This window comes from Idiotropiscis lumnitzeri, chromosome 3 (genome assembly GCF_059441095.1).
Source record: "Idiotropiscis lumnitzeri isolate Australia: NSW breed Sydney's pygmy pipehorse chromosome 3, RoL_Ilum_1.0, whole genome shotgun sequence".
NCBI lineage: Eukaryota > Metazoa > Chordata > Actinopteri > Syngnathiformes > Syngnathidae > Idiotropiscis > Idiotropiscis lumnitzeri.
Genome location: NC_142393.1, coordinates 7694503 through 7713711, shown reverse-complemented (window position 1 = coordinate 7713711; position 19209 = coordinate 7694503). Strand labels below are relative to the sequence as shown.

General features: G+C 41.4%; 1 protein-coding gene across 1 annotated transcript; it reads right to left on the bottom strand.

The window, feature by feature from the left end:
• Positions 1-435: 435 nt before the first annotated feature.
• LOC148339711 (sodium- and chloride-dependent creatine transporter 1-like) lies at positions 436-17381 on the bottom strand. The gene is made up of 14 exons (XM_088291256.1): positions 16873-17381; positions 14450-14740; positions 10087-10218; positions 9708-9999; positions 9087-9219; positions 7391-7525; positions 7173-7276; positions 5167-5291; positions 4969-5081; positions 3818-3958; positions 3326-3428; positions 3146-3246; positions 2907-3077; positions 436-2214 (listed from the first exon to the last, which is right to left on the bottom strand). The coding sequence occupies exons 1-14, from the start codon at positions 16901-16903 to the stop codon at positions 2086-2088; spliced, it is 2001 nt and encodes a 666-aa protein (XP_088147382.1). The 5' UTR covers positions 16904-17381; the 3' UTR covers positions 436-2085.
• Between the last annotated feature and the right edge of the window lie 1828 nt (positions 17382-19209).

Genomic DNA, 19209 nt, shown 5'->3' with positions numbered 1-19209 from the left:
TATCCTATAAATATATGACTACAAAAGTTGAAGAATGGGCTGGGATTGCATTCATAGTTATGCTTAAGATGGCAGGAACTACTAAACTCAGCGAGGGTGTATTTATAGTCGGTAGGCCTATTCACGCGTCTGATTCTGCTGACTTCTTCAGCTTTCTATTTCAAGGACTCAGGGACATGTTGGCATTTTATTTTACGGCATTTCTATTTTGAGTGAAGCAATTATTGATTTAAATTTCAACAAATGTGAAGTGAACGCAACCAGCGAGATTAGTTACTCAATAAACCCGTCCGATTCTTCATTGGCGAATATCTCATATGCTGTGTCAGGTGACTTTAAAATGTTCAGTGGCTTGAAAAAGTTTATGTAGGTGTACTTTGCAAAGGATCCCCCCAAAACACAAATATATCAATGCATACAAAAAAATGAAAACTGTTCATTGTTGGGTCTTTTATTCAGTCTCTCATAGTCATCCATACTGTCACCTTTACTGTGATTGTTCTAGTCCTAGTCTAACTTTCATGGGTGGGAAATACTGATACAGTCCTAATATTGGTAACACTGAATCACAGACTACACAAACACCGGATACATAAATTCATAGCGGATTTGGAGATGGATTGTCTTCATTTTATTTTTTTTTCTTTTAAGTGTTTTTGTACAATTAATGAAGGAATTGAATTGGAGGAAAGCAACGTGGAGACAGCTGCCAAGCTCTGGCACACGCACACACACATCTCCAACTGTCATTTTAGCAGAAGATGTGAGGTTTCCCTAATATTTTATTTGATATTCACATGGCGATTTTTTTTTCTGACTGTATCGAACTGGATGAAGTTGCTGCCACCCTGACAGAAAGCGCCTAAGTGCAAATACAAGGGACAGATCACACGCGAGACAGGACAGCACAGGAAGCAGAAAAAGGGAGAGCTGGTGAGTCGAGGAGAGTCAAGGAGCAGAAGAGGCAGGAGACAGTTGTCATAAATGGGAGGGGCGTCACTTATTTTCCGATCTAATGTTAAGTCAATTTGTGTGGGGTTTAGTGGGGATGTAAAGATTCATCGCGAATCGATATAACATCGATTTAAACTAATTAAAATAGGCATCGTAAAAAAAAAAGTACCGATTCGCAACGCCATGTTAACCAGAGTCGCCATTGTGCCCGCTGCTGCTGCTGCAAAAATACATTCATACAGTGCCTTGTCCGCAAAGCATATACGTATGAGTGGTAATCCGGGTCATCCACGATGCAGAACAGCAGCATTGTGGGTAATGTAGTTTTATGGCTGAACCGTGTTAGCTTTAGCAACAGAGTCCGAAAGTGGGCGCATTTCACCAAATTACTGAAGACAATGTAAAGCTCCCTTTCATAGCAGCACGACGGTGATAAACGAGCACCCTAAAAACGAAACACATTGCGGATGATGCCCAATTTAATTTCCAACATAAAGATAGTCTAATCTGGAAGCCAGCTGTAGTTAGCACACACAGCCAACCGCGTGTTTCAGATGGAACGCCGCACGCGATGTCCACAGGTTCATACCGTATTTTGATTTTACAAGCAAATCAAAACATTTTGTATAAAGGTTCAATTAAAACAAGGTGTTTATTTTAGTTGTATTTAGCATTGTACATTACCCTAAATTAATTCATATGATTTCTGTCCCGTCTACACTAAAAATTGGTGTCCAAGTAAATTGAAATATGTTAAAGTATTTTGATTTTATTTATTTTTTATTTAAAAGGAGTCTCACAGAATTAGTGCAACTCAGCATTGTGTATAGTTTTTGATTCCATTTCAAATACACTAAACTTTTACACATCAATGCAAGTTGCTTTTGTCGATGGCTGCAGCACCACACGAGCGTACCGAGACAAACATGGTAGCGATTTAAAAATAAAAAAATCAATATCGGGACTTAAGTGAATCATTACATCCCTAGGGCTTGGGCATTGTTGTAACATTTGACGCCAATGTTGGGACTAAGTTTGATTCTCAGTAGGTTAACTAATTTAACAGCTGGTGTTCAAAGGACGACCTTGACTTTAAGCTCCCTGGTTGTGGTGGGTAGGGGAATTTGACTATCAGACGGCACTTTCGAAGAGATGGTCATTCTTAGATCCCGCAGGGGGCAGGAGTTTGGCCTCACTCTCTGGTGCAAGGTACTCCAGGTGATGTTTTCCCCAAATTGGGGTGGTCAGGTGCTGCCAGCGCTGCATGAGGAAAAATGAAAGGCAAATTTAATATTGCCTGCATATTTGGGTTGTCGATTCCTTGAAATATTTAATGGAGACATTGATTTGGAATTATTGTACTCGGTTCAAGGTTTGACTGGAGAAGTGTTATATAGCATAGCATTGAGACGCTAACAATTTTATGAAAACAAAAGAGTCCCCGTTAAATCTGGATGAGAATATTGTTGGGCTAAACAGTTGATGTTTCGACAGGGAAATGAATGGCGGGATTTTGACTCCATGCTTTAGCTTCTATACGCTGCTTGGTGTACGTGAAAGGCACGCTCTTGTGCATCTTTGGAAAATGTTAAGATATGTTTATCACAATCCAAACACTAGGAAGATGGGAAGATGATAGACAATGAACAGTTGATTGATTTCTGACTCCAATACATGTTTGCTGTCAGCACAATGAAAACCTACAACACCACGTAGCTACCATCTTCCATGAGTAGTCAAGCCTCTTGGGAAAACAATGAAACATTAAGTCCAGTTGCTTAAATTCAAAACCCCTGATAAATATTAATTTGACAAATGCTGTCCATAAAGCAATTCAAATGAAAAGTAGCAAAGAACAGTTACTACGGTGACAAACTCTTTCTCACAGTTGACAATTACAAGGAGAAAAAACACAAGAAAACTTGTCTGGACATGCCATCAAACATACTGACCTCCCGCAGTGATCCTTTGCTGCGCAGCAGCTTGTAGACAACAGTGAGTGGGATACAAAGCATGGAAGAAAGGGCCAAAGCCCAGCCGAGCATTTCACCCCACCATGGGTATGTGTACACAGTGTTGTAGGTTAAGGGCTTGTAGTTGACCACATGGAACAGGAACACTCCCTAGAATCACACTTCAATGTCACCAGCAAGCACACCAAATTATGACAAGAATACAAAATGGCACTCACCACACAGACAAGGGGCGTGATGTAGGACCAGCACCACTTCATGTACGGAAGGGGCTGATAGCCAATCATACGGGCCACGTCGTCCATGAAACGGTCCGCGCCTGACAAGAGGTTCCAAAAACGATGAGAAAGTCATCGATTGTTAATCAAGACACAGTGAATGCGGAGCTCGTATCTTACCATAGACCCACGCAATCACCACACACTCCCAGAAAGCCTGCCACAGCAGAGTGATGCCACTGGCAGAGTAGTAGTCAAACAACTGGAAGACATACATCCCTCCCTGGCAGGAGGAAAGAACACAAGCATAGTTAATGTTACGAATTTGCAGTTAATATTTCATGTGTGACCTATTTGGAGCCTTCTGACTGCTTAGTCATGCCAGAAATGGTTTTATGTGCCCATTGAGACGTGTCGGGAAAAACATCCTCAAAGCGGCCCTGAGGGTAGATTGTTTCATATTTTTAGGTAAAAATTACCTATATCAATGTTTTTTAATGTAACACTTGTCTGTCTTTGGTTTTGGTGGCTTGGTATAAATGAATAATCTAGCCAACAGGAACCATACAGGACTTTGCTAATGATAAACCTCGGCTGTTGTCCAATTTCTCAAAGGTTAATATTCATTTCAAGCCCGAATAACCATGTGAGGTGATGAACGGGAATTTGTACCTCTGTGACCATGGACATGTCAATGAAGAAGCAGATGACGCAGCAAATGGCTGCCACCACCTCTCGTCGCAAGGAGGCCAGGGCGGACTTGGGTGGAAGCATGTCCATGACACCGGTAATCAGACCCTCGACTCCGACAAACTTGAAATGAAAAGTGAAAGTATGTAAGAGTCACATTGAAACATGTATATGAAAAAGTCATTAGATTTTTTTTTCCAGCTCTATAGAATATACGCGATAATACTAATAAAGTTAATGTATTAATATTAGTGCTGTCAAGTGATGATTTTTTTTTTAACTAATTGATCACAAAAATTAATCGTGATTAATCCAATTTTTCAACTACTATTTTTTGCAAAGCTTATAACAGATATTTACTTGAATAATAGCTTGGAATTGATGCAAAATCACCAAATATGAAATATATTTAATTCAAAGACTGTTCTAATAGCTTTCTTGGATTCTTGAATATGATCTAAATGGAGACATCTTTACATCCATTTATTTTCGAAACATTTCTCAAAACTGCCCACAAGTGCCACACTTCAGAAGTGTTGGTTTGCAAGGCCCAGTGGTAACTTAAACACGGTGTTTTACTCTGAGACGTGCTAAAGGCAGTTAATATGGCACAAAATTTGCAAAGTATGCAAATTATTTTTTTATGTAAATCAAATCAGTTAACTGAGTTCAAATATTTAACTGAGTTAAAACTTTTTGGATTAATCACCAGAGTTAACGCTTTAATTTTGACAGCCCTTAAAATAAATATACCACGGCACTGCCGATGTAACTGACACCGTCTTACTGACTACGTACAATTCTCCAGGTATTATCATTGCATGCAACGTTTCAACATAGCATGAGGGGCAGACTCCAAAATAACCTGAAAGGCAACAGCTGTAGTCGCTACTGTCACATGATCCATTCAGTACAGACAAGAAACTAGGCAAAGAATAGCCAGTGAGAGAGCATGAGTGGACAGTAGAATGACTGTGACTCAGACAGTAGCTCACTGACAAATGACAATAGATGTAGGCACAGACACACAACGAACGAACACGCTGCACAGAAATGCCAAGTGGAAAAAGCGGAGTAATGTGAAGGAAAATAAGTGGAGAAAGAAATGTCATGTTTGATACAGACAACCTTACCTGACTGTCCAGGCCAAGTACAAGTAACATAAAGAAGAAGAGTGCTGCCCAGAGTGGTGCCAGAGGCATCAAAGTCACAGCCTTGGGGTAGGCAATAAACGCGAGGCCGGGCCCTACACATAAACAAACAACTCAGCGTAAACGGCATTTCGTTCCTAACTCCCATGCCGTGTTTTCCAGCATCCTCTGAGTACTTACCACTCTCAGCAACCTTACTGATGTCCACACCTTGCTCTGCAGCCATGAAGCCCAACACAGAGAATACGACAAAGCCCGCAAAGAAGCTGGTTCCGCTGTTAATGAGTGCCAGCACAAACGCATCCCTGGACAAAGATGACGACAAAGACAAAACATAGGAGAACAAGTGAGAGAAGTATGCATCCTAATTTGTTCAAGGACGCACGCAAGGAATATTGGCAAGAGAAGCGGCTGTGCCGGGATGATAAATGGGGGATAAAGAGCAGATAAATATATCTCGACAAGTCCTCGTGGTGATGTGCAGCAAATATGGCAACAGCAAGTTTGGCTCAAGGTCTGAGGGGAGACGGGGTGAAAGACCTGTTGGCTACTGGCTCGAGCTAAACAAATCCCGCTCGTAGCATGCGTGTATAAAAATGGAAAATGAACCGATTCTCGCCCTTTTTTTCCCCAAGTTTTTCAAGTGCTGGCGACGAGCCAAATCGGATCATCTCTGACAGAGGGAAATAATGGTATTAATTGACGATGGTCATTAACAAATTGGCGCAGCTATAAGCCTCACTTATCCAGCGGAGGCATGTCCGAGCATGTCTGAGATCACTCGGGGGAATCCTAATGGCACGTGAGTAATCAAAACAACTGAGCATTTGAGGTTGGGGTTAACAAAGCAGTGCATATTGGATCGAGGCCGCAGAAATTAAATGTCCTCTCTTGCCACACTTATCGTTAAATAAACAATTAAGACAACACTTAACAGTCACGTAAACTTGTCCCGCCACGCTAAGCTTGCTATTGGTCAATTAGTCATTCAGCTATGTCAACAACTAAAGCAAGCTTCTAGTGTTTCAATTTATGAGAATATCAATTTCAATTTATCACCGCCGTTAGCAACAAATTAAAAAAAAAAAAAAAAAACAACACCACCAAATCACGGGAGCTAAATGTACTGGACGTGTTTTTTTTCCTGAGCTAGCCTAAGTCTGTTTGAGAAGCAGATCTTAGCAAAGGCACCAAGATCTGAAACTCATTTTTTAGCTACCAATTAAGGTCAAAGCTGAGAATAGGCCAGAGGGCAGAACATTTACCAGGTTATACTGTAGCCTGCTAACGACACGTTTTCAAGCGGCAAGCGTTGAGATATTAAAACAGTCTACTGGACTTATTTACAGAACGAGACATGTGTGAGTTTTCGTTTACAAGACAAGAATGGATACCATTTTTTGTCAGATTCCAAATAAACAGTCCGCACGTGGTTGTTGATTCCGTGGGAAGTTACAAGAAATCTTATACAAACGACATAACTTGCCATTTGGCTTGAGATAAATTTCATAGTAAGCTTAAAATACCTAAACATGGTAACCTGTGGCGCAAATGCACTGCTAGCTAGCTCCAGGCTAAAGTTAGCTTTGTTGTGCTAACATCAATTTGTTAGCTTACAGTATGTGTGTGTTATAATAATGCGTGGGGCACGCAGGGATTTTTTTTTTGCTGGGCGGCTTGTCATACTGTATCTTGTCCCATGCTTGAAACATTGTGGACCTGTTATCTCGCTAATTGAGTGCCACACAAGACTTCAGCAACATTAGCAGCATCCCCAACAGTTCAGGTACATTATCATTTTTGCTACCGTTCAGTTATGTGGAAAATTAGCTATCAAAATAGATTTTTATTTTGTTTAGTTTAAGGCCATTCACCAGTCAATTTGTGACGACAGCTAAACTAAAGCCATTTTGAGTTGTTGTCAACTGTAATAAAACTGCACAAAACCACCCATCTATAGAAATGACTCTCATCCAGAAGACTAAAACTAAGACTAAAACTACTTGTAACACGGTTGCCGGAAACAGCACTGGTTTTGTGTTCCACATTTCAAATCTTATATTTGTCCTGTCGTGCTCACGTCAAAGGTCACAGAAAGCAACATGCAAGTCTGGCTGAGGTTTGCGTTATGCTGAGTTATTTCCAGAGTGGATGGGGGTCTGTTTTCACACAGTGTTCAAACTTACTGGTAGCAGTTGTTGTTAAAGCGGTTGTAACTGCCCAGTGCAGTCAGGGCACCCAGTCCGATAGCATAAGAGAAGAAAATCTGGGTACCAGCGTCAATCCACACCTACCGCAAAGGCGTAATGATGTTTATGAATAGCAGAGTTGGTTGTAAAATTCAGCGACGTGTTTATTAAGCACAAATACGAATACACAGAAGTGAATACTTATATGAGATTACCTGCGCTTCTCCTAGTTTGGACCAATCTGGTTTCAAGTAGTATATAATCCCATCTAATGCTCCAGGTAGGGTGACACCATGCGCCAAAAGAACAACCAGAATCACGTACGGGAACAGAGCTGTGAAGTACACAATCTAGAGGAAGAGGGGAAAATACAGATGATGAACAGGAGATACGGGAGAAACGTGATGGAATTTGATGGGTAGGTGAAGTTGAAGTAGTGAAATACTATGTGTCAGAACTCACATAGTGAAAATTAACAGTAAACTGTTGAAGACATTCAAACTTGTCACATTAAATGAAGTGCATAAAAAGATACATTTGTATTGACTACAAACAGACTAGTGCTTATCAATGTGGTCTATTTGTTATGGTCAAAAGTAACTGCACCAAAGTATGTTTTTATCACTTTGATTAAGCAATTACCTGCTTTGTAAATACTCAAGTCTTAAGCCCATTAGGTCCTCGGTGTAGATGTGTAATGGGCCCTGTCAAGTTACTTTGAAGAAAAGGTAGCCTGTAAAATGGAAAGCCAGACAATTTGTAAACCTCCTGCAGGAGCAGGGGTTTTTGGCAAACCTTTTCAAACTTCGCAAAACGCTGCCCCTGCTACCCAGTAACGGTCTAGGCTAAGTCGCTTTGGTAAAAGTCAAGTACTGAGAAAGCACATATTTGCCTTGATCTGGGGTGGGGGGATAGAATGGCCTCTTTCCAAATTGCAAATATGGTGGAACGTTGCTAATCGGCTTAGAGCAGGTTAGCTGATTCTCAATCTTTTTTTTTTCCCCTTTGGGTTTTGAGATTTGGCTACTGGAGACCAAGTACAGACTATCCAGACACTGTAGGCTAGTAAACATGGCACTGCATTGAGCAGCTACAACAATGCACTGAAAATTCTTCATAATAGCACACCGTAAAGGATCAGTGTATTTATACAGTAATCCCACCGCTATATCGTAGGTCACGCTCCGATTTTTTTTTATAAGTGTTTCTACAATATTTTACCCTTATTCATTGCTCTTCTTCACTCTCTTCATATATTACTGTATGTGTGTAGTGTTTAAACGTGTATTGTTTTAAAAGTCTTTAAAACTCATTCAATCCATAAAACATACATATACGTTTTCAAAAACGTAGTCCCCGCATCCCAAAGACGTATTTATACGTCTTAGCCTTTTTTTTTTTTTGCATCATTACTCCATGTTTTTATAGCATTAGAACACAATATTCTGTTGGCCTCGCAAAATCAGTTAAAATCCAGAAAAACGCTGGAATGGAGGGGTTTCCTCTAGTGACAATTTCTGGGATTAAATAAGTTAAATAGCTTAAAAAAAAATGAGAGTGAACGTAACCCCCGCGATGGAGGGAGGATTACTGTATATTGAATCTCTGACTGAAGTAGTTGAAGAAGTGCACATTTACATGATTAAAAACCAACCACCCAATAAACAGAAGAATGTGAGCTCTTACGGGTTTCAGTCTAGACACTGATCCTTTCACTATACCAAAGCTGATTGGGGGTCAAAGGGTAAAATGCCACGGTTATTCCAGCCTTCAGATAACAACACAATTATAGCCTATAACTTCGGTAGCAGAAAGAGACTGGATATAAACATGATGATTAAACTATGCTCCGTGAACTCAAAATGTATCCATCATTATGATTAATGATATGTAAATCAAGATGAAACCTACCTTGCCCGTAGATTTGACTCCCTTCCACATGCAGAAGTAAACAATGACCCAGGTGGCAAGGAGACACAGCACCATCTGATAGCTGATGTCGCCAGGTTCATTAATGCCACTGGAGAGGCGAAGAACATTGCGTCTGCGAACGAGAACACAAGCTTCAACGCATATACAAAGTGAACGATAGCTTAGCAGATGCTGAGAAAGTCTCTTAAAGTGTTTCCCTAATTGTAATATTTTTCTTTTCCACTCCATGAATGTGATTTTGGCATGACCCATACATTGCTCTGTTAACTGCAATGTGTTGTGGCTTTACGTTCCACATCAAGTTATTTGATAAAATGAGTCATTTTGATCATATATGTGTCGTCGATTCTCATGATCATTTTGAAAATTTTGCATTTGATGTGTTCAGTGATTTTCTGACCAGCATTTTATATATATATATTTACAATTTCCATCACCATATAATGTATTGGTGGGAATTTTGTGCATTCAAGAATAGGAAATGACCTTCACCAAACAATTCCAACAAAGTTGAATTCATAGCAATGTCCAGAAAGATCAGAAGGCATCTGGCATTATGTGTTTCCAAAATGTTACAAATTGAAGAGAAGAGATACATACTCCCAGAACTCAATGACCGGGGAGCGCATGCCTTCCGTCTCCATGCAGCTGTCATTAACGAGTGAAAGGGTCGCGGACACGTTCAGTGGCAGAGACAACTGGGCAGTACTGTGGTTGTGGCAGTTGCGGCGAAAGTCCTCGGTACAGTTGGGGGTGTTCCAAGTGTGTCCACAGGTGGCCCACGGAAGTGGGTTGGTGAAAGAGTGGAAGAGAAAGTAGAGACCCCACACCAGAATCATGATGTAGTAGGTGTTGCAGAAGAACACAATCACCATTGAGGCCAAGCCCAGACCTGGTCGGGAGGAGAAGCAGATCAGGACATGAATGAATGACATAACATCCGCTTTGTCCTCTTCTTCGTCGAACACTAAGCAGTAACCTTTGAAAAGAGGAGCGATGTTCCAGGCGGAAACCCCTCCCTGCTTCATGAACTGCCCTAAAGCGATTTCCAGGAAGAAGACAGGGATACCCCCGATGAACACTATCAGCAAGTAGGGGATGAGGAACACACCTGCAACAGGAAACACAACAAATTGTCACATTGAAACTAGGGCCCGACCGGTCTGCATTTTAGGCCGATGCCAATTCTGATAATTACCAGAGAAAAAAAAAATGCAAAAAATAAATAAATAAATCTGATAATTACCAAAAAAAAAGCAAAAATAAAAAACATTAAAAATAAATAAATGAATAAATAAATAAATTAATGATGGCAAAAAAACGTGCGTAATTAATTGCGATTAATCACATTTTTTTCTACTGCTATTATTTGTGAAGCTCAGTCTTTGAATCGAAATATAACTTCAGTTTTTTTCCCTATTAATTCCAACATTTTACTCCAGTAAATATCTGTTTCAAACATTAAAAATTAGCGTCTTGATGGAAAGAAGGATTCACACAGAAAATCATTGTCAGTCACAACAATTATTATTATCTTGATAAGCCCTTATATCATCCGATATAATCGTCTGGCCGATCAATCGGTCGGGCCCTCATTGAAACATTATATTGCTCGTGTAATCAACAGTCTCCCTGTCACGACAGTGCAATTTATTTAATGTTCTTTCTTTCCTATTAAAGAAATCCCATGACTGTATTATCCACAAATAAATCCCATATAAGTACATTTCTTCTTATGGCATTTAAAAAAAAAACTTTCTCCTCTCTGTCACCACCATCACCAAACAATTGTACCTCTTATTCTAAAAATAAAATCAATTATCCGCTTTGATCAAGTGTGCAATGTTGACAACACGAGAATAAATAATGTTGATGAGCAAATATCGTGACATGTTATAGAACATCTACTTATGGACCGCAATATTTTGCACTAGTCACAGCAAAAAGACAAATAAAACAAAACTTTCAGCTTGCAAGTGTTGAAATACAAACATAGGCGAGACAAAACTACATTCAGCGTCCTACACATAAAGACGCAAGTGAGTCGGGACGACAATGAGATGATGGGGTTGTCCATGAGTAATTAGTCCTGATAGAGAAAGCGAGGACTTGTTTGGCGTTGATTGGCGGCATTTGGCCCGGGGGCTAGCTGCTTTTCACACGAGTTATTTACAAAGCATCTATAGAAAGCATCCTGTGAATAAGAAAGACACAATAGAGCAAACACGAGGGGGACGAGGCAACGCAAATCCAAGATGACGTTTGCACAGAATTGCAACGACGTGATGCCACTACAGAGCAAACGAGGTGGTCATGTGACCGCCTGTGACGCAGCACACAGGCTGGCGATGAGCAAAGGAGGGAAAGATGGATGGATCACAGAGGAGGGATGCTGAAAAAAAAAAAGTGGGCCGATGTCGGAGCTCGGAGGAGGGGGTTGTCCAAAAAAAAAATGAAATAAATAAAATCAAATAGTGCGCACGGCGCCGACTGGCACCGAAGCGGCGTTATCGATTGATAATTGGTGCTTCGTTCACATGTCATTCTGCGGTAGCAGAGGGCTGTAGCCTTATAAGGCAACATTGGTGAGCGTGACTCAAACAGAAGAGACAGGGGCGGGAGAGCGAGAGCCAGAGAGGAGAGCACGAGATGAGATGGGAGGCGTGAATGGAATGAGTGGAGAAAAAGGCTTTTGCAGAGATTCCCCACCAAGCCAACCTATTGGCTGAACTTACAGGGAACTGCGACCTTAATAGGCTTAAGTAAATCCTCTTTGATCACAACTGGACCTTACACAGCAGGCCGAGCGGCAGCGTCACAAATAAATAAATATGGGGCATTTATTCCATTCGTATGTTTGTGACCGAGTGGGAGTTTGACTCTGCGCTTATCTGAAACTGTTGTTGTGTTGGAAGGTCTACTCTGGGCTGGTCAAGGACACAAAATGAAATTGTTTAGCGGATGCTCCGGGAAGAAAACGCACAGGACAGGTTATTGTTATCGCTTGTCCATATGCCACCTTATGAGGCATAGAGAGAGCACCTTTATAAAGCTGCAACAGTGTGGGGCACGAGCACAGAGGGGGGTGGACTGTGTGAAGCAGGCCATTGTTATCCGATACCAGAAGGTGGGTATCAGAGCTGTGGGTCACAAGACACACACACACACATAGACGAGAGAGGCAGGGCTGGACTAAGATCTACGCACACACACAACCACCACTCGTTGGTTTTAATTTCAATAAAACACATCGTAAAAATATGGACAAGCGGGTGGGGCGAGGATAAGAGAAGGGCAAAGGCTATAATCTGAACGGGCTACTATTGGACACGTTGGCATGGATGAAAATGGAAAGGACACGTGGAGAGGCGTACGCCAGGGTGACTGCAGGACATTGTGTACATCTGTTAAGCAGCTATAATAAAGTGAACGGAGGAAGAGGAGGCGTTGGGAGGTGGTGGTGGTGGTGGGGGGTGGGGGGGTTCATTTTGGCTACGTGCTCACAGCCAGGCAATAAAAATGTGTTGGTCTACTTTTGTTTTCATTTATAGCAGTCACATGACAAGAGCTCACAAAGTCCACCATTTTTTTTTATCTCATCAGATCGTAAAAGAGATCATTAATAACACCCGTGCCCCGACGACAATATCCGCACAGGAGGCATGACCTTGCCCTGACTGTGGTCTATGGGACCTTTGTGGCAACGACAGCCATCAGCAGGCTATGCATCCATGACCCAATTCTTGTTGGTGTTTAAACTTCCGCAGCAGGTATTACATGACTAGTCAAACATTAAGTGATTTGCATTATATTAGTACAGCATGTTATCATTTGCTCACAACAAACGAGCACTGTTTCCGTGTAATGCGGGTACTTTTAATGATCCTTTGCAGGGCGCTTGAGGAAATCACGAGAAATTATTACGAATAATTCAAATTTGCATTATTATTGATTCAATTCTCTGACCTCGGATGGCCAGTTTGCATGCTGTCTCCTTGCTTGCCTGGGTTTTCATTTCGTCCTCCCACGTCCCCAAAACATGCATGATAAAAAGGAGACTCTAAATCAGGCGTGGGCAAACTACGGCCCGGGGGCCACATGCGGCCCGTTAAACGTTTTAATCCGGCCCACCGAACTTGAAAAAAAATTACATGAATAAACCTTGTTAATATTAATATTATAATTTTCTAAATACTGTGGTTTTTCAAAGACATATATTTTGTTGTAATGCTTTTGTTCACTTTCATTTAAAATTATTATTATTTTTTTTTTCCGACGAGGTGAGGTTATCAAAACACTCCATCCATCTGCTCCTGGTCCATGGCCCTTCTGTCAAATTTTAGAACCCATTGTAGCCCGCCAATCAAAAAGTTTGCCCACCTCTGCTCTAAATTGTGCGCGTGAGTGTAAATTATTTTTTGGGGGGCTGTGAAAAGTCTACAAACCCCTGTTCAAATGCCAGGGTTTTGTGATATTAAAAAAATAAGATGATCACTTTAAAACCATTTCATGTGGTCAATAGCCTGCATAATTGAAAATATATATTTATATATTTTCTAGACAATTACCGGGATAATGTGGTTGCACAAGTGCGCACATCCTCCTAGAATGGGATGTTGCTATGTTCAGAATTAACCAATCACATTCAAACTCATGTCAGATGGGAGTCAGGAGACTCCTGGCAGCATTTAAAGTGCTTCTGATTAACAGCAAATAAGGTTTAGCTGTTCCAGGAGACTTTTGCTGATATTTTGTTTTTGAGAGGGACTCTTAAGGCTCCATGCTAGAATGCAAAGAAATGTCTGGAAAAGTCAACTTGAACAGCTGAACTTGATGTGAGGTGAAGTAGAGGCTCTTAAAATAGCGTCTGTTTGTGCTGACTCCCATTTAACACGAGTTGAAAGAATGTGATGGTTAATTCATTCTGAACACAGCCACATCCCAGTTAAGAGGGTGTGCACACTTTTGCAACCACATTATATCAGGAGGTTTTTTTTTTTATGACTTCCTTTATTGAATAGATTTAAAAAATAATTTCTATTTCAGTTACACAGCTTATGGAGAAAGTTTTGAAATGATTTAGAAGGGGTGTGCAGACTTTTTATACCTGCTGCAGGTGCTATGCGATTAGCTGCCAACCACATCAAGCACAATTTGCTTTTTTTACAATTTGGATGTCCATTTCAAACACCCTCTTCTGATGAACTCTGATTCCTTGCTTAATTCTGTGAATGATTAATGACAAAAAAAGACCAAACTTTGCCCCCCCGTTTGTTGATGCAACAAACGTCATGATTTTTACACATCATATGACAAAGTAGATCAGAGCGAGCGAAACTCACCTCCTCCGTTCTTGTAGCAAAGGTAAGGAAAGCGCCACACGTTGCCCAAGCCGACAGCAAAACCCACACAGGACATGATGAAGTCCATCTGTCTGGTCCAGGTTTCTCTCTCCACCGCTGGCACCGCATCAACCCCGACAATAGTTCCGTCCTGGATCAGTGGCGGACCGGCTCCTCCACCCTCGGCGCAGCCTGGGCCCGCTCCTGGCACCGACGCCAGGGGGTGAGCCGATCCCCCACCCTCACCTTCGGATATCTCCCCAGCCTCCAGTTGAGGGAGGGTGATTTGACCTGGACGGGAAAAGATGGGAAGATAGTTAACTGACGGAGTGGCAGATGTGAATAGTCTTCAATTTGATTGACGTTAACCATAGATAGATAAATATTTTTGCCATTTTATCATTTGTTTAAAAGGGACAATGCAGGATGGAAAACACTGGTATTAAAATACCTGCGTAAATGTCCCAAAATTAGCATGAAGCTAATTTACAATATATATAAAGTCAACACACCCCTTTCCAAATGTAAGATTTTTTTTATTTAATAGAAAAGAAATACACCATGAGAAATCATTTCCCAACATTTTTCACCATTAATGTGACTAAACCCCTTTTTCCAAGAAGCAAATTAGTAAATAATAATAATGTGGTTGCATAAGTGTACACACCCTGTTATAACTGGCCGTGTTCTGGATTAACCAATCACATTCAAACTCATCAAATGGGAGTCTGCGCACACCTGGCACCATTTAAAGTGCCTCTGAGTAACCCCAAATGCATTTCAGCTGTTTTAGGAGGCTTTTCTTGGCATGTTTTCTTTTCAAGCAGAAGCTTACACTGATAGTAATTTGGAACTGTTCATAATTCCCTCTACTTTTTCTAAGGCTGGTTACAACTGAAAACGAGATTTTGTTATGGTCTAATAAAACAAACGTTGACATAACCATCATTTTAAAATGCCTGTTTAAAACAAACAAGAGGGCTCATCAGTAAGAAGATGAAAGCAGCTGTGAAGCGCGACGGCATAGCATCATGCCTTAGGGCCGTTTCTCTTTCACTGGAAGTAGGTCCTTAGACAAATATCAGTCAGTGATTGCACGATAGAACCTTCGGGCTTCTGCTAGAATTCAAAATAAAAGTCAGATTTTTCTCCTCCTCTCATACAGATTAAACGTTAGTTTTTTTTTAAAATTGCGTTCTACAACTAATAGGTCACTTCAATGGTCAGAAAATAAATCTTTATGATAGGTATTTTTTTAAAATCACAAAAAAATGGCTTTTGAATCGAGGTGTGTATCGTTGTCGGGTTTTTTTTATAACCACATGCATGCGGATGGAAGAAAAGCAGGATTGTCGCTTCAGGCTTAAAGAAATGCTCAGCATCTTATCTTCATCGTGCTAGCCTGACAAATTGTTATGTTTATACTCATGCTGCGGCTGTGTTGTCATCACGAAGTGAACCCTCCCCCGACATTCATTGTGCCTGTCTGCGTCTCAGTCAGAATGATTGGTGTGCTGCAGCACAGCGCGCTAGACTGACCACGCTTATGTCTGCACCTCGGGCATCTCTGCTGGTCGTAAACGAGTTTTGCTTTTTCAACATTTTGGATGCACCTCAGTGGAGTGTTCACCAGAAACGGCCAATGTCATCCTAAGGGTGCAATTGCGTGATGATTAGAGTCGCCGACTCTTGTGGATGCAAAAGTGAGGCAGCTCAATCCAGATCAGAGCAGTTTGGGGTGTGCGTGATCAGAAGAGGCATAAAGTGGGCAAGGTAAAGGAATGGCTGTGGCGACATCCTGGCCGCAAATCTGCCTTGTGAGGAATACAAATGGTACAATAAAAATTATACTAGATTTAAGATGACAATAATTCTAAATTGAACTTCTGTTTGGGGAATCTCATTATTCAATTAATTCATTTTCAAGCACTTATCCAAGTCAGGGTCACAAGTGAGCTGGAGTCGGTTTTAGCTGACAGTCAGGGCACAACCATTCACATTCACAACTCAAGTCTTCAGTCACCCTTACATGTATGTTTTTGGACTGTAGAAAGAAGCCAGAATATGTGAGGAAAAAAAAAACTCAAGCGTGTATAAAGTCAACACAGGAAGGTGTGTGCTCAGATTTGAACCCAGATCACATCACTCCATTCATTTTACATCCAACGGAACTGGAACATGCATGTCAGGGTGACGAAGTTTGAAAAGATTTGGGTCTGGACTGCATGTCAGCCATCAAATCAATTTCCAGTAGACTACAGTAATTGAGATTTTGTTGGAACTGATGAAATATTTCGGCTTGTGATGACAAATGATGACTTGTGCGATGCACTTCAAATGTTAGTGCTAAGGCTGCACTTTGCACAACGTTAGCTGGGAGCGTATCTAGTAACAAATGACAAATAATGATGCAACATACTCACCTCGTTTACTTTCTTCCAACTCGGCTGTCATGTTGTTGTTAGTATGGAATTTAAATTCAGGGGGGGAAAAAAGAGAGCTGGCTTTTTAGACGAGGGAGGGCGAACGTGCCGAGAGGCAGATATATGTTTAGCACCCTCTTTTCTGATTTTCTCAGTTTATTTCGCCTCTTTGAAATAGAAAAAATACAATCAAGAATATTAATATATCGTTTTTTTTCCACACGCTGGAACGCCCAAATACAGCCAAGAGATGATTTTTTTTTTTTTCAAATGTCAGCAGGCGCCGTGGGACTCAGGAGACTCAGAAGCAGTCGACGAAGCACTTGAAGGTAAGCCTGAAGAATCTCATGGAGGACCGTTAGACGAAAAAGAGCCGGTGCCTGTGGGTGAACGGGTGCGTTTAAATTTTTTTCTCTTCCAACGAGTTGTTCCCAAAAAAAGCCGATTCAGGAGTCCGTGGTGGACCTTCTGGTGATGCCGCGGTGCAGACTGAGAGAACAAGTGACGTTCCAAACATTGTCGTCACCCCTTCACCCCCCTCCCCCGCTGCTGCGCCGTGATTGGCTGATGGGAGCGCGCACGTACACGTCGTCATCATCATCTTCACCCTCATCATCATCATTAGAACCCACTACAATACAATGGCACTGCCATTATGGCAGAATCCCGCCGATGCGTGACTTGATTGCGCCGCATCCGTACGTCATTGCAAGACAATCACGCATATTAAGGAGGCGTTCAAAATGCACCACCATGGCGGCTGCCATGTTGCGCCACATCAACCTGCAGGTGCAAACCGATCCTCTCCACGTCTTCCAGTGATCCTGATACGAATTATTACTTTTACCGCCCTACGCGCAACACTACACAATCCATAGGGGACTCATTCCAGAGACTTGCATAAATCTAAGATTGATGGACCACCGCCTTGGTTCAGTGTCTCGACTGCAGGTTTTATAATGTGCGCCAATGTCCCGCTGACCACATTCATTACAGCCGCTGCAGTGTTTCACACTCGCAGCCTGCCCACAAGATCTGCTGCCATCTAGTGGACAACGTGTGTATCCAGGGGCGCTGCCAGGGATTTTGGGCCCCATGAAAAGAAATCTTGTTTTCCCTTAATACACATAATAGTTGAACCTATTAGGACCCTGTCATGGAAATGAATACGTACGTAATATGTAGCTTGTGAGTAAATCAGGATGTTTATACATGAATATATGTTTTTTTGCTTTTATTTTGACATGTTTTACTCTGCTGTCTACAACTTGACCTGCCAGGCTAAGTAAAACTTTAATTAAATACATGACTTCACTGACAGCTTATCTGGAGTTTTTAATCACAGCAGCATGAAGTTCCCGATACACCAAGGATAACATCAGGTACGCGGCCATTCACATTTGTTCTCACAGTTGCTTTTTTGATGATTAATTGGGAATCAGTAATTATTATTGATTTATTCTACGTTTCATGTTTGACGATCAAGCTTCCAGGAAGCAGTTGCTTGATCAGGCACTACTGAACTTCATTCTCAAGGACTGCCAGTCCTGTCTAATGAGATCAGGGCCATGTGAGTGTGTGTACCCCACAGCAGAGGAAATTGCGTGCAAAAAAAACGCATCAAGCTGAAACTCAAAACATTGGAAAATCTTATTTTTTGGGGGGAATAAAAATGTACAAAAACAAAGCCCACAAGCATCCTCATTTGCATACATTTCACATGATTATACATGTTCACATTATTCAAACATGGAATAATACATGAATGCAAAAACTTGAATGATATTATATACACACACATCATAAAAATCAGTCAGTTCAGTCTGTGGGTTGCCTGCAGGGTTTTTCAAAGTCCAGCAGCCGTCAGTGACACTAGATCAACACAGCGTGTCATTGTGTCAACAGGCTTCACAACGCCTCATCGACCCACCACAAGCACTTGGATAAAAAAAAATCAAACTACCAGAATCAAAGTAACAAAACATGAGGGGAGAGGACAACTGACAGACAAAGCACCGTCAAGAACTGAAAAGAAACAGGAAACTAAATACAAACAAATTAATGAGACAACGAGAAACACCTGTGGAGGTATACCGCAGGTGGCAAACTTCAGTCCCGGAAGGCCGCTTTCTTGCAAGTTTTCCATCTCGGCTAGTTGCAATACACCTGATTCAAATGAGCGGGATACTTATCAGGCTTCTTCAGAGCTTGCTGATGAGCTGATCATTTGAATCGGGTGTGTAGCAGCTGGGAGAGATTGGAAGCATGAAGGAAAGCGGCCTTCCGGGATTGGAGTTTGACACTTGTGTCCTAAACCAAAAGCAATCGAAACAGATA

What these genes read in the sequence shown, in the direction of transcription:
- LOC148339711 (XM_088291256.1), bottom strand. Translation starts at nt 16,903, where the DNA reads ATGACAGCCGAGTTGGAAGAAAGTAAACGAG. An exon ending in CAGTAAGGTTGCTGAGAGTG is followed by an intron (nt 5,082 to 5,166) that starts GTAAGTACTCAG and finishes GTTTATGTGTAG; the next exon opens with GGCCCGGCCTCGCGTTTATT. An exon ending in TACTTGGCCTGGACAGTCAG is followed by an intron (nt 3,959 to 4,968) that starts GTAAGGTTGTCT and finishes TTTCATTTCAAG; the next exon opens with TTTGTCGGAGTCGAGGGTCT.